We start from the raw sequence: 14,408 nt of genomic DNA on the forward strand, positions 1-14,408 counted from the left end.
ATGTGTGAATTTTATTCTCCACAATGTATCTCAATTAGAAAAAAATCAGGATTTAAATACTTTGTTATTTAAATCATAACCACAACTTTTCCATCAGAGTTCAGTGTGTGCAAATGTTAATTTATTTTTCTTTCCCTTTCAGCATTACTTACATAACAGTAATTCAGGGAAATATTTTTGCTGCCCATGTGCAAGCAGCAATCTGACAATTATTTCTTTTACACATTACTATGCTTTGCACCTTTCAAGAAATAACTAACTTGAACAAGGATTTAAAAATTAAAAACTCAATATAAACGTAAAGGAGAAAACAAGGCATAAAATAAGAAACACAATACTGTCAGATAAATTGGTTTATTTTTATTCCTTTGTAGCTCCCAGAAATTTTCAGTAACAGATAAAACTAGTTGTTTTAAAAGGCAAAGACAATATGATAAATATAACACTGAGTATGTGATGTCATTACGACGTGTCTAAAACACACTCTAGAACACAGTGAATACACATTCTCATTGTGCAATTACCTTTTACAATAAGAAAAGTGAACAAATTAATTTCAAGTAGAACAAAACAGGAGAACTGGAAGTTTTGCATGCCAGAAGTTTTGCACATCATTTCCTCCAGAATATCTGAATCAGTATTTTTTTTATAATCTTATCCCTTTTACGTAAGAAGGCCTCTAAGTGAAGCCAAGTGACCTGTGTATGACCAGCATTTCATTTAAATAAACTTTCACTCTCTTGTTCCAAAAATCATCTGCACAAGGTTTTATTAATTAATTATTTTAAAAGGTATGTCGGCACTCCTAGTATCTCATATATTCTCATATATTCTGTATTCCCTCTATTTAAAGCATAACGAATAATTCTGTGCATAAACAGAACCTCCCACATACTTCTCCTCCTGGAGAAGTTGCACCAGAAGTTTACTTCCATCCACTGCACTCCCTGGACAAATTAAAATCCTGATGTTCTCCACAGCAACTACCAGCAAAGTGCAATTAACATTACAGGAACAGTAATATGAACAGATGTGGAAGTTAGTGGGCACGTGGTTCTCTCATACCAGCTATCATCACCGAAGAGGGAATTCTGTGTAGGTTTTGAATTTGTGACCTACTGACAACTTTTATACTCCCTTTACTATCAAAAGTCTCTCTTTGCCATGATCCTCTCAAGGAGCTGAAAGGGGAAGAGCTCTTTATTTTCAGTGTAACAGATGACTGGCTTGTACATAAGAGATATTCATGTTGGAAAAAACCCCAGAACATTAGAAAACTTTAAATAACATTTCTCTTATAGCATAAACCATGGCAGGCAATAGATTTCAACTGCAAAATAATTATATTTCTTCCCAACACCCAAGATTTGTACTAATTGCTTCTAAGCATGTGCATTACAGATATCAGTCAGGACACTACCAGCTTACTTTTCGAGAAATTTCAATTCACCATTATCTCATTATTTCATGGAGCAGAATATTCCTGTTCACAGTAAGCCCTTCAAAAAAAGGATTGCAGAAGTTTGTTTGGTTGTTTTTTTTTTAATGGGCAAAAGTCATACTTGCAAAATTTTTACTCTTTAAGCTAGTACCTATTTGATATTTTAGTTCAGATGTAAACTTCTACAACATGGATTTCAAGTTGCTGTAGATTTAATAATGCAGATTTCATCATCATCCTGTTTCAAAATAGCACTGGAAACCTCAACAAGCAGTACAGATTTGTCTGCCAAAAACCACTTGTTTACAGCATAGTATCCTGGCACATTCTGACTGGAATATTATAATGTCTGTCATCTTCAGTTATGAGAGTCACCATAGGCCAGTCCTCCTCTGGGTCATTAGGATAAAGCGTGATGAATTCATCAGTACTATATTTATACAAGCGATACACTTGGATGGTATACTGCAGAGCATAAGCAAGGAGAAACATTTCCACCTACATCGGAAAAAAGCAGAAATACGATGTGTAAAATTAAACTTATCTTTTACAAGATATTTCTCACAACAATACTAAACTAATACCTATCAGATGGAATTCTTCAAAGAAAAAAAAAAAACTACGAAGAAAAGTAAATGAGAATGCATACAACATAAGCATCTCCAATTCAGCATCACAATCATTCAAGTCATTCTTAACTTGCTCCACAAATACCTTTAAGATATCAGGCTTTAACATGGAGCTCTTCAGACTCAGCAATGGCACAGTAGGATATTACTCCTAAAAAGCTACTTTATACAGAGAATCCCACTTCCCTGCTGCCATGAACGGGTAGGAAAGACATTCTCTTGTATCAGTATTCATCTTATTAAGCCACCAAGCCAGACATGAATGGGTTTCAGGCACTGATCCTTTCTCTCTTAGAGGGTACTCTGAACTCCCTAGCCAAATAAAAAACGGATGGAAAGCCCTTACAAAGCCTGTTGATATCAGAAGGAATTCAGAGAAAGATGCTGCAAAGTCTTCTATCTTGCCTACTACAGCGGCAAGCATATCCTGTTCTAAATAACAGTTTACAAAGAATATCACTGAAATAAATAAATATAGGCAGCAAAAAACCCCATGCAACATTACTTACTGACTGAACGAGGCAGCAAAGAAGTCACCAAGTAATCAGCTAATTTAACAGTACCAGCAACCTGTCCCACCTATACTAGAGTCATCAGATTTTTAAACTAACAAAAACAAACAAAACATAATACTTCCATGTTTCTAGTGACTATAATAAAGTAATGAATTTAACTGCAGTACCACACTTTCAACATATTCAATGGGATTTTTTAAAATATATGTTCTAAAAATCTTTCAGACTATTCAGCTTATTAATCACTACATTTTGTTTTGGGGCTTTTGTGATATGCATATCATTTCTGCAACATATAAGGCAGTAACTGCCACTAGTTTATCAGAATTCAACCAGTATACCTACTACGTATGATCTTCTCTTCATAATTTGAGTATTAGCTTTAAAAAAAAAATATTATAAAAGCTAACAATTAAGAGACTAATACAAATGTTTCTATTAACAGAATACCACACTTCTAAAGAACGATCCTACCCAAGTGTCAGGTGCTACACAAAACCCAATGTTTAAAAGGCAGGCCTTTATAGACTCTTACTACAGGCACACAGTCCTACTCTATTTTTCCTAATGAAAGACCAGACAAAAGCTGGATCATTTCTTAAACCACTTGAAACAAAAACCTCCCAAACAGGAAAATAACACTGTTAAAACCATCTATCCTTACTTGTTCAAGGCCTCCACTGTGACCAATATGATTCAAGTGATTATGCATTAATTGACAAGGGTTGCTAGATGTATCCCGTGCAAACAGCAACCATGAGAAGACAGGAACTCTCTTTCCATTTTTATCATCGTTGTATAATTCAATGGCAGTGTTAAGCATCAAAAATTTCAGTGCTTCATAGAGACTATACTCCTCCTCTTCATTTTTAAACAATTTATCACAAGCTTCTTGTTTCTCAATAGGACCCTTGATTTCACTTATATTCTTCCACTATAAAAAAAAAAAAACAAAACAAACAACCAAATAACACACACAACACGTATCAACAGCCATCACCATGCAAGATCTGTAAAAAGCCACTTGTGAATTGTCAGGCACGCAGCACAGGCACTCAGAATTTAATTTATGAAGGGCTTTGTGCCTTTTTAAAAACACTCAAGAATATTTCTACAGCTGTAGTCCTATCGAGGTTAAAGTTGAGCTAGTCTGATTTTGCTTAAATTAATGCAGAGCAAAGCAAAAGGGGATGTTGGAAACTGTTGCAAGGTGGCAAAACAAATATTGTCATGGCACATTAAGCAATAAGATAATAACCTGTTTGTTTTCCGTATCATAAATCCTACCTCTGTCATATTCTTTACATTTCAGTTACTCAGAATGCATGTTTCATTCCTGCCTTCAGAAACTGCTTGAATGCAGCCTTTAAAATATTCTTAAAAGTCTTCAAGAAAAGAGAACATGCATACACAGTAAGACAGGAACAACTGAAGAGTTTTTAAAAATAGGTTTCAGAGTTTCAAGGGGGAAAAAGATGGGGCTAGGTAATTTACTACAAACACGAAAAGGGCACAACCACTTTCCCGTTACATTAACCTAGAATAAAAACATAAGTGCGGAACAAACTACTCCTTGGAAATTACTTCAGCATTATTCTGCATTTTTTTTAATCTTTCCATGATCTGTTCAAGGTTGCAACAGTATTTATCCATAGTATACATGATTCCTTCAAATAAATACAAGAAATATCAGAGGCTAAATATTACTCTTTTGCATTAATTTCTTCATTGAAACCTGTTTAATAGTTTTCTGCAGAGTTTAAAAATTAATTTCAGCATTAGGCTAATGCAAGCAGTGGAAGACCAGAAAACTCCCACAGATCTGAACAGACATTCTTCTCTTGAATTTTTTTTTTTCCTGCAGTATACATACAGAAAACTGAAAGCATCCTTATGCTAACTTCACATTCAAAATTCTGTGTCATTTTACTTATCTGCAAGTGACCAAGAATAAACAAATACTTTTCCAACCTTCTTCCTGAGCAGTATTAAATATTCTTTAATTTCATCACTTATTTCTCCTGTCCTCCTGCCCAGCTTCTGTTTTAGCTGCCACTGCTTGATCCAGTCATATTTGCTCAGTAATTTTTCAGGCAGCTGGAAGTTGAGAGAACAGAAGGTAGTTTAAGTAAAAAATCTTGAAAGGAAAAGCTACCGACTTGCACATTATTATTTTATTGATTTTTATTGGTGGAGTTTTTTTTGGGTGGTTTTTGTTTGTTTGTGGTTTGTTTGTTTTAAAGATTTTGCACCTTAAAATAACCCCTCGTATGTTTTTCTGAACAGATGTCATACTAGGATGACCATAACTGAACACAACTGGCTGTTTACAATACTTGCTGGATAACAGTTACTCATGGCTTTTTTTTTTTTTCCTCAATTAAAAAAAACCTCTCCAGCATCAGATGACAGTGAATGTGTTTGAAAGTGTCCCTGAACCAACAGAAGAGAAGGTTAAAGATGTGATGGCATCCACCAGATAATCCAGAAGTCTTGCTGGAGTGCAAGCTACTCAGTCCAGAACACACAAACCGTGTTCTCTTTTCAGGGTACATAACTAAAACACTATGGGACTAGTTTTCTGATAAAGAAGAAAACAGCCTGGGGATTAATTGATGCACCAGATCATACTTGAGCCTCAGAACTGCTCCTTATACCGCTTACACACTACACCTGTTCAGTTAAGAGCTTTTACACTTCTCTTGAAGGACATCTTGGCAGTTGCATGCCCAGAGTTTCCCCTCGTTTATTAAACTATTTTACCACTAGAACTGGAAGAGCGACTAGTGTCTCACCATGAATTAAAGATTTGACTAGAGTAGCACATATGCCATCAGCCATTACCAGCCAGTTTTCATTTTCTCAGGACTCCAAATTAGTATTGTGTTCTCCTTAATGGCAACCAAATATGTCAGATATATACAGGCCTTCCTCCAACCCAGCCTGGCATCCTATGCTAATTGGACATATTGAAGTAAGTAATCAAAGATTATGCGCCAGTAACGTCTACAACAAGAAACATGCATGTAAACATCATTTTAAATTTAAAACAAAAAAAAAAACCAAAAACCAAAAAACCAGCAGCAACAAAACCAAAAAACCCCACAAAAACACCTTTGTTAAAGTTGTACTGCTCACAGTCACCACACACGTTTCTCTTACACATCTTCTGCTTTGATGCATTAACAGTTTATTATTTCTGTCAGTTTGTTTTATAGTTGCGTACCTTTTTAAAAAAAAGGTTAATTACCATATGACATATTTTCCTCTATAAATCAGTAGGAAGAAAAATAGGTGAACATTAGAATAAGTTGTCTGCATTTTTTGTTATTACCAGCTGTCTTGCGGGAAACCTCTTACTGCCATTATTACATGTAGTAATAAAAAAAGCAAGAGGGCAAGGTGAAGACAGACAAGTTACATTACAGTCAGCACTACAGTAACATTTATACATTATAAACTGGAAACTAAGGGGACCTGGACTCAATTCCAAGTTGAAAAAATCACTGTAAAAAAAAAAAAAAAAAACAAAAACCACAGAAGTGAACACTACCATTTCTCAGTTCAAGGGATATTGAGAAGCGAGCATATATAGGATAACAGAGCAATAAGATAATAAAATTAACAAGTAGGTTAGAACCAACATTCCTCTACTGTCAGAATATCAGTTTGACACGTACCATAGTAAAATCCTCACTCTGCAGCCAGCTTGGTAACTGGGTGGCTTGGCTTAGTGCCTGGAACAGAGTTGCTCTGAGAGCACAGTAATTATCACCTCGTACTCTCCTTATAGATGCAAACTTCTGAGCAACTGCTTCATATCCCTAGAAAAATACAAAACCCAAATAACATGAAAGTGTTACTAAAACATTTTAAGATCATGCACTGGTATCATAAAGTATATTGGAATATTAGCATCCAAATGCTAACGCTATTTAAAAAAAATATATACATATATTTGACCCACTACCCATTTTCAAAGTTCAAATGCTTTTATATCACAAATTATGCTTTGAAAAAGAACTTCCTTAGCTCTGCTGAATAATAAACAACAAACAAAAGAAATCTAAGTAGGTAATTGGTTGTGGCATTTATTTCATGATAGAGCATAAATATCATTGAAATGTGGGTAGCTAACTCACTTAGGTTCCAGAAAAATCCAAACATTCACACATACACATGCAAGACTGTAAATCTAAAAATACACTGTGCTTCAAGAAGTTTCAGCAACAGTTTATTCCATTTACCCAATACATGTCACATGTAGTTGGTTTTGCCTCAGGGAAAATTTGTGTTTACACTGAAACATCCTGACACATGCCACAGCACATTTGTCCCCTCCCTGCTGTTCCCATACATACACTGTTAGCAGAAGCAGCAATGCTGAAATGCAACCTCTGAAGCTCAGCATGTCTTGAAGGTGACACATACATCTTTTGATTTATGGAAAGTATTTTTTAGTTTTACTCATACATAGCACTAAATTTTCAAATCGTGTTGAAAAAAAAACAAAACCACAAAAAACATCCAAACAAACTTATGCTTTATTTTCTACTATTCTAGCACAAGATTAATATAAAAAAACTAGTCCAAAAAGCTACAAGAAGTAAGAATTCAGGAAAAAATTAAGATAAACTGAGCCTATTCAATAAAGCTCCCCATTGTAAAAATCACGCAATTCACCAACTTCAGTTACTTGCCTTGTGTCAGAAAGTATGGTTATCTGTCTGCTCTGCCATTTCAATCACAAGATTAACACTTTATAGTAATAAACCAAATGTAAAACTTTAACTGAAAACAGTAATGAAGAACAGTATTAATCAAAACCTTACACTATCAACAAATAGCCTTACAAAAAACACATTTTGAATGAGTATGATCAAAACCAAGTTTCAGTCATCAGTCACTTCTAAGACCAGACATTGGAAAATATTGCTATTTTGTTTCCCATTTTAAAGACTCTTCCCATAGAAAATCACCTACTAAACATACAAATGAAAACAAAAAGCCCAACAAAACTCAACAAAAACAGAGCTGATACCTTTCTCATCCTTTTTGCTGCTGGTGTATTTCCTCTCCATTCTTTTCTGCAATACTCCATGACGTCCATTTCCGGTGCAACACTTAGTTTATATTCTGTCAAAATAGAATATGTAACATTACACTGAGAACTGAAATAGAACAACACAGAAAAACCATTGAATTTCTAAATACACTCTTACCACTTTAACATTGGTGCCAAAGGACACTGGCAGCACAGCCTACAGCTACTAAGTAATTATTAGCATTGGAAGGGGAAAAACCCAGCTTGCTCTTAAAATGACAAGTGAACAAAAATAATAATGTAGTTCAACAAAATAGAGAACACTCTGCTCCTCTCTTCTGAAAAATACTTATTAACAAAGAGTAGAAATTAGTACTCTTCATTTTCTTAGCAATCAGAAAATTGTTGGGTGAACATTTCTCTTCTTTCAGGAGCCCGACTATAAAGAAGAAAGATAACAGATCTTTCTGAGTAAGTTAGAAACAATAGTAGAAGGAAGAAATACAGTTTTCCCTTGGAATCCCAAAGCCTTTTTTCCAGAACAGACACTAATAAGGTTATCAAGCAATCCCAGCAACAGATGCTGCTATAATGACCATAAGTAAGCCATTTTCAAGAACAACACTTGTAACATAGGCTGTATGATTGCTTTCCAAAGGACTCACATTCTCTTTTAAAGTAACTATAGAAACACAAGGAAAAAATATACTACGAAGAACTAGTTTTACATAAAATTCATCTTTCACTAATTAAACCATACAACATACTCAGTTATTATAAGTAGCTTCTATTGCACACAGACACACCCCTGCACAAAAATCCTTGGAAATCAGTGCGTCAAATCATCATAAACTAGTGCTACAATGAATTCTAATACTGTATTTGAAACCAAGTTCAAACATACCTGAAGAGCTTGTCTCATAAAGTAGTATTTTCTCTCTTTCTATTTCTTCTGCATCACGATACATGTCCTCCTCACTGCAATAAAAATCAACACATAACACATACTTCAGGTAACAGCACAAGTCTTAGAGTAATTTACCTTTTCCCCTGTTTATAACTACAGGCAAGTACTTAAGTCTTTCTCCAAGTATTTTTTCAACTTGACTTGCTTTCCATCTTAAACATCTTCATAAAACCAACATGACTTCCCAAAAAAAAAAAAAAGTTTAAAAAAGCCTCTCAACTGTTCCCCTCTCTTATTTTGTGACACCTACCTACATTGGTAATAAATCACTGCCTGAATCTCTCTTCTGCTGATTGTATGCAGACTCCAGAGTACTAAAGTCCCGTTGTATTTGTAAATTTTGCAGGATAAATTTGCAGAAGATACAAGCCAAAATGCCTTATTTGCTGAGCGTATGAATACTGCAACCTAAGTGTGCAACTAAGAATGCATTACTCATCAGAGCTTTGTATCTACGCTCCACTGGGGCTGAGCAACCTGCCTAGTAACGAGCAGAATACGCGACGGGATATCATGATGAGAAGCAGCCAGCTATCTGCACCTGGTTTGAATGTTAGAAACTCAAAGAAAACTAAATTCTAAGTGTGATCCAAACTGCAGTCTACAGGCTAACTGAAATCTAGACAAACATTCTTCCTCAAATAATATGAGCTATTTGGTCCAGGTATGCTGTCTTAAGAGCCAAATGTCTCCACCTGAGCCTAGATGCAGGCATTCTGAACCCCACTATGACCATGAGGGAGGGAATGATGGCCTACAAGGATATTGCTTCTATGCAATACACAGAGTCCATACAGTGTTCAAAAAACAGAATTGTAAATTGCACATTCCTTTAAACATGATTCTGAATGGCATTTGTCATATAATTACATCTAGCAAATAAACTTTAAAATCACAATTTCACAGCTGAAATACTTAAAAAAAACCCCATACATCACCAAACATATTAGTACATCATTTGGGCTTACCACTAAAAGAAAGTTACATTGAAAGTTTGGATTCCGAAGAAAGCACAAGTGCAGAAAAAAAAAAAGTTTATTATCATTGCCCACCATGATTACTAGCTTCTAGTCTACTACACAAAAAAAACCCAAACCCAGACTCCAGTGTGCTTACAAAAGACCAGGAAGAAATTAAGGCAGTGACCCTGTCCCATCTTACACTACTAAGGGAGAACAAGCAGTTAGGAAGACTGCAAGAAAGGCTTTAATGTAGCCACCTGGTAATTAGGTTGCTCTCATTAAACTTGAAAGAATACACCGGTAAATGATGGCTCCGTATTTCTTTTTCTTTATTTTCAAACTAGCTTACTTTAAAAAAGGCAATATTTCTAATCTATTTGCATACATTCCCCTCAAGAATGAAAAAAATCGTCAGTGTAAGGACAAATATAGGTTAATACCAGGAAACTGTCATCTACTGTGCAGTCATATGAAACTACAGTTTAGTTTTTACTCAAGCTTCAAACCTGTAACTTTCAAACTGGGTTTCCTGGGTGTTCAAGTAGCTGCTTGAAATGGGATTCATAACAATAGTACATAATTATTAATTAAAAGAGAAACAATACATGTAGTAGATATTAAACACAGTACTCCATAAAGAGTACTGCCTGCTGAGAAGAAAAATCAAAGAAATACTTATCCCAAGTCCTTATCCTTGTTACAGTGTGGCACTGGACAAACAGTAATTTCCATGCATAATCTTATTTCTCAGCAGAGATTAAGGTCCATTAAGGTTTGTGAAGAAATTCAAGAATACCAAAGAATTTTGAAAATACTACCAAAAAACCCCAAAGAACTCATTATCCGATAGCACCAATCTGTACCCTAGTTTATCTATAAGCCAAGTATCTAAAATACAAATCAACAAGCTCACCCTCTGAGCATGAACAAACTTGCTTCTACAAGAGATCCCACGGGAGGAGGTGGGGCAGGGGGGAAGCGTTACTTTGGGATACATCCACAAATATTTAGGTTATAATGCCCAAAGACAAAAAGCGCTCAACTTAGTAAACTAGTGAGGTCACTCAAAAAAGAAGTTTCATGTAGAGTAAGCAGCATCATGTTCCTTCTGCAGATATTACCCCATCTTATTTCTGGGAGTTGACAAAACAGAACTCAGAGTCAGAGCCTGACATTAACATCCAGTGTAAATAAAGCAATGCAATTTAACTGAGTTGTTTCGAAATCAAGGTAGCTATGAGGTGCAATCCATCTGCACAAGCACTCTCACAGCTGAAGGTGCATCTTAACATTGCTCTAGCACAGCAACTGTTAAGTAAATCTACAGAAACAAGAATGTGAAAACTAAAGCCTTTCCCCATTAATCTTCACATTAATATTTGACAATAGAGTGAAAATAAAATAACAGACAGAAGAGAATAATTAAATGAAAACATGCATGCACAAAAGAAAAAAAGGAAAAAAAAAGTGTGCATAGTGTTGCGTGTAAACACTAATTGTTGAACTAATAAATCAGATTCTGCTGAACCAAAGATACTAATGAAAACAGGAAGTCAGATTTTACTTAGAGTATCCAGCGCTTTGCATTTTAAAAACAACAAAAATACCCCACACCACTAAAAAATCCTAAACCCCAACAAGTTAAGATGACAGCAAGCAAAACTAAGCTGGAAAGAAGGGAAAGGACACAGGCAAAAATATATATAGTTTAACACTAACAGATCTGCAGGAGTAGATCTCCTAGTACTGAAAAGTCTTCCATTTATTATCATGAATAGATTAATATTTAAATTTTTTATACCAGATTAAACTCATTGCAATTAATAATTCATGTAAAGGCATATTAGATCAAATAGAATTAGTATGCCAAGTAAGCAGCTAATTTAAAAATTCAGAAGGATAGAGATCCTTATGTACCACACTTCTGCCACCATACGCAATACACTTAAGTCATACTCATAGGAATCTGTGTCCTAATGTTAGATGTGTGTTAATATTAAAAGATTCACACTAACGTATTAGATTGTGCTTAAATTACTATGTAAATTAAGCATGAAGTAAGATTTTAAAAGCATCCTTGAAAACATGTACTTATTTTTAGTGAATTTTTCACTAAGTCAGCAGTTATTGTAGATTCTGGATGTTGTTTAAAATAGTCCACTGGCTACCTATAGAAAGAGAATTAATTAGAAATCACTTTCTTATCTTACTTTATTAAGGTATTCTTCAATAACATAAAGCCACTCTTAATGTGCATTAGTTGTGTTTCCAAAAGTTTGGAGTATTTTTTTTTTTTTAAACCTTCATATTTATTTCTTCTTCCAGGTACCAAATATTCTTGTAAAGACTTCTACTGTCAAATCTGAATCACACAGCTAAATTTTTATTTCAGCCTAGACCAGGAGGTTTACAAAAAAAAAACAACCAAGTAAAAAGTTAAAGTGTTAGGATTTAAAAAAAAAAAAAAAAAAAAAAAAAAAAAAAAAGCTTTCTATGATTGTCTGCATCTAACAAAGCGTTCACAAGGTTAAAACCAAGCTACCGAAGTATTTGCCATCAATTCTTTGTTTCCCATGCCCTGCATCCTGCTCTTAAGAGCTTAATGTTGCATAAGTTATTCCCTTAGATGGGGAAAGAAGACCACTAATAAACTATAAAAATAAGCAATTTATCTAAATGAAGGTGGCCTTCAAAGTTTAAGATTTGACTTTTAGACCTATTTCACTAAGACACTAACATATATGAAATTCTGCCAAGAAACTCACTTTCACAAACTGAAAGTACCCCTCCCTTTCTTTTTTTTTTAAAAAAAGTCTCCTCACCTGTCATCAGATGACTCCATGGCTGAACAACTGCTAGACGCAGGCAGATATAGTTCACAGTTTCTAGATGCATCCTGATCTGCCACAAGTGATTTAGTCATATCTGTCTTCTCAGGTCTCCCCGTATTTCTGCATACATAGTCTTTTCTCATGTTGGATGTAGACTGCTCCTTCTGGTCTGTAGCTGCGTTTCCTGAACCAAGTTCATTAGAATGAACTCCAACTTCCTTTTCTTGCTTCACCAACTGTACGGCAACGCTCTCTTTTTTCTGTGTCTGTTCTGCACCCACAGAAAGGCTCCTTGGTTCTGTCATCCACCCTTGAAAATTATCCTGGCTTTGAAGAATGCAGAAATATGTGAAAAATATCTCTCACAGAAGAAGAAAAGCATATGTTTTAAGAAAATTACAATATTTTGATAGTTATTCTGAGGATGCAGAGGGTAAATAATTAAAAAGCAGGAACAAAATCCAGAATAGTTTGGTAAGATAACACAGCACCCAAGCTATTTTCAAACTCATCTCATAGGCAAACCAATTTAATATCTTACCGAGGCTAGTCTGTTCCTCAAACACAATCTGTGCTAGAATTAGTGCCCTGACTGAACGTCCTCTTCTCAAGAGACATTACCACCTAAAAACCTGAGGATTAACAGAAAACCCAATGAAAGACCTTTCAGCCCTGCAAGAGGGGGAATTTTACAAACTCACCTGGTGCTCCATGAAATTTTCCATTGCACCAGGATTACTGCATAATGGAAAACCCACTAATCCTTGTTTCTTCCAATATGATGTTTAAGTTACAGTGAGACAAGACCTTCAACAATCCATTCTAGTTAAGTTGTCCAGAGGCTTTGGATATACTTCAGGGATATTTATCTTTAAATTTATCTTAATTTGATGCATAACCTCCCCAAAACCATGGATTGCTTCGCAGTTGGCACACCCATGTTCTAGACAATTCTAACTTCTATTTTCAGGTCAAAACTTCCCACAAACCTTTCCTTCCCAGATGTCACTGTCCGTTCGCACTGGAGCCCTGCCCTGCCCCAAGCCGTCCCGCAGAAGGAAGCTCAGGAGGAAAGCCGCACACTTTGTCCCCGTTACTCCCGGCCCCGCTTCCCAGGGAAGGCCGACCCAGGCCCCGTACAGCGCAACATCACCCGCACCCGCACCGCCACGGCCTGCGGCCCAGCCCTCACCTTTCCGGCACCCTCTGTCCCGCGGGACCGCGGGCCCGGCACCGCTCGGCGCCCCCCGCCGCGCCCCTCCCCGCCCGCCGCTGCCCGCTCATGCCGGCGGGGCCGGGCCCGGGCTGCCGAGAGGCTCTGGGCGGAACCGGTGGCCGCTCACCCCGCGGGCCCCGCGACAACGGTTACAACGGCTGCTGGCGGGCGCCCAGAGCCGCCATCGCCGCGGCAACAGGCGCAGTCCCGCGCGAGCCGCCGCCCGCCCAGGCCCTTCCGCGGCTCCACACTCGCTTCCGCGTCGCCGACCGCCGACATCCTCCGCCGGCGCGTCACCACGCCGGAAATAGCGTTCGTACGTGCCCGCGCTTCCTTTCTCCCGTCGTCAGTCAAAAGCGCCGAGGCAGGGCGGCGGAGTGGTGCTCGCCTCCGGCGCATGCGCGTTGGTGGGCGGCAGGCTGGGAATCTCGCTCCCGGCCGCGTTTACGGTGTGCTGGCGCGTGGGCTGGGCGATACCAATGCTGGGCCGGGGGAGTGACAGAGGACCTTGCTCCTGAGCCCGCAGTGGGTTACCCCTGCAGCTGGCCGTGGCCACCCTCGCACGAGCCGTAACGGTCGCCCGCGAGCGGCGGCGGTTGGCTGGGCTTAGGGCTGCGGGTCCAGGACCTGGCTTCGGGCCGCCGAGTTGGCCCTGCTGCCGGTCCTAGGGGCGGGCGGGGATGAGGGGGCACCGGCCCCCTCGGCACCAGGGCCGGCCCGGCCGCTTCCCTTGTGAGCGCCGCAGTCGTGGGGCGGCTTCGTGATGGAGTGCCGAGGGTAATGTCACCTGCCAGGGGGGACCC

The 14,408-nt window shown here is 37.8% G+C and overlaps 1 protein-coding gene across 2 annotated transcripts; it reads right to left on the reverse strand.

Moving 5' to 3' along the window:
* Window positions 1–338: 338 nt before the first annotated feature.
* OTULIN (OTU deubiquitinase with linear linkage specificity) lies at window positions 339–13,832 on the reverse strand. Of its 2 annotated transcripts, none has more exons than XM_086740358.1 (8): window positions 13,582–13,832; window positions 12,381–12,712; window positions 8,534–8,607; window positions 7,627–7,721; window positions 6,266–6,409; window positions 4,557–4,682; window positions 3,250–3,519; window positions 339–1,939 (listed from the first exon to the last, which is right to left on the reverse strand). In XM_086740358.1, exons 2-8 carry the CDS (start codon window positions 12,692–12,694, stop codon window positions 1,745–1,747), a joined length of 1,218 nt encoding a protein of 405 aa, XP_086596484.1. In that variant the 5' UTR covers window positions 12,695–12,712; window positions 13,582–13,832; the 3' UTR covers window positions 339–1,744. The 2 variants fall into 2 exon arrangements, with proteins under 2 accessions (XP_086596484.1, XP_086596483.1); XM_086740357.1 differs by having other exon boundaries at window positions 12,381–12,716.
* Between the last annotated feature and the right edge of the window lie 576 nt (window positions 13,833–14,408).

Source organism: Chlamydotis macqueenii, chromosome 2 (genome assembly GCF_036417535.1).
Source record: "Chlamydotis macqueenii isolate bChlMac1 chromosome 2, bChlMac1.mat, whole genome shotgun sequence".
Classification (NCBI taxonomy): domain Eukaryota; kingdom Metazoa; phylum Chordata; class Aves; order Otidiformes; family Otididae; genus Chlamydotis; species Chlamydotis macqueenii.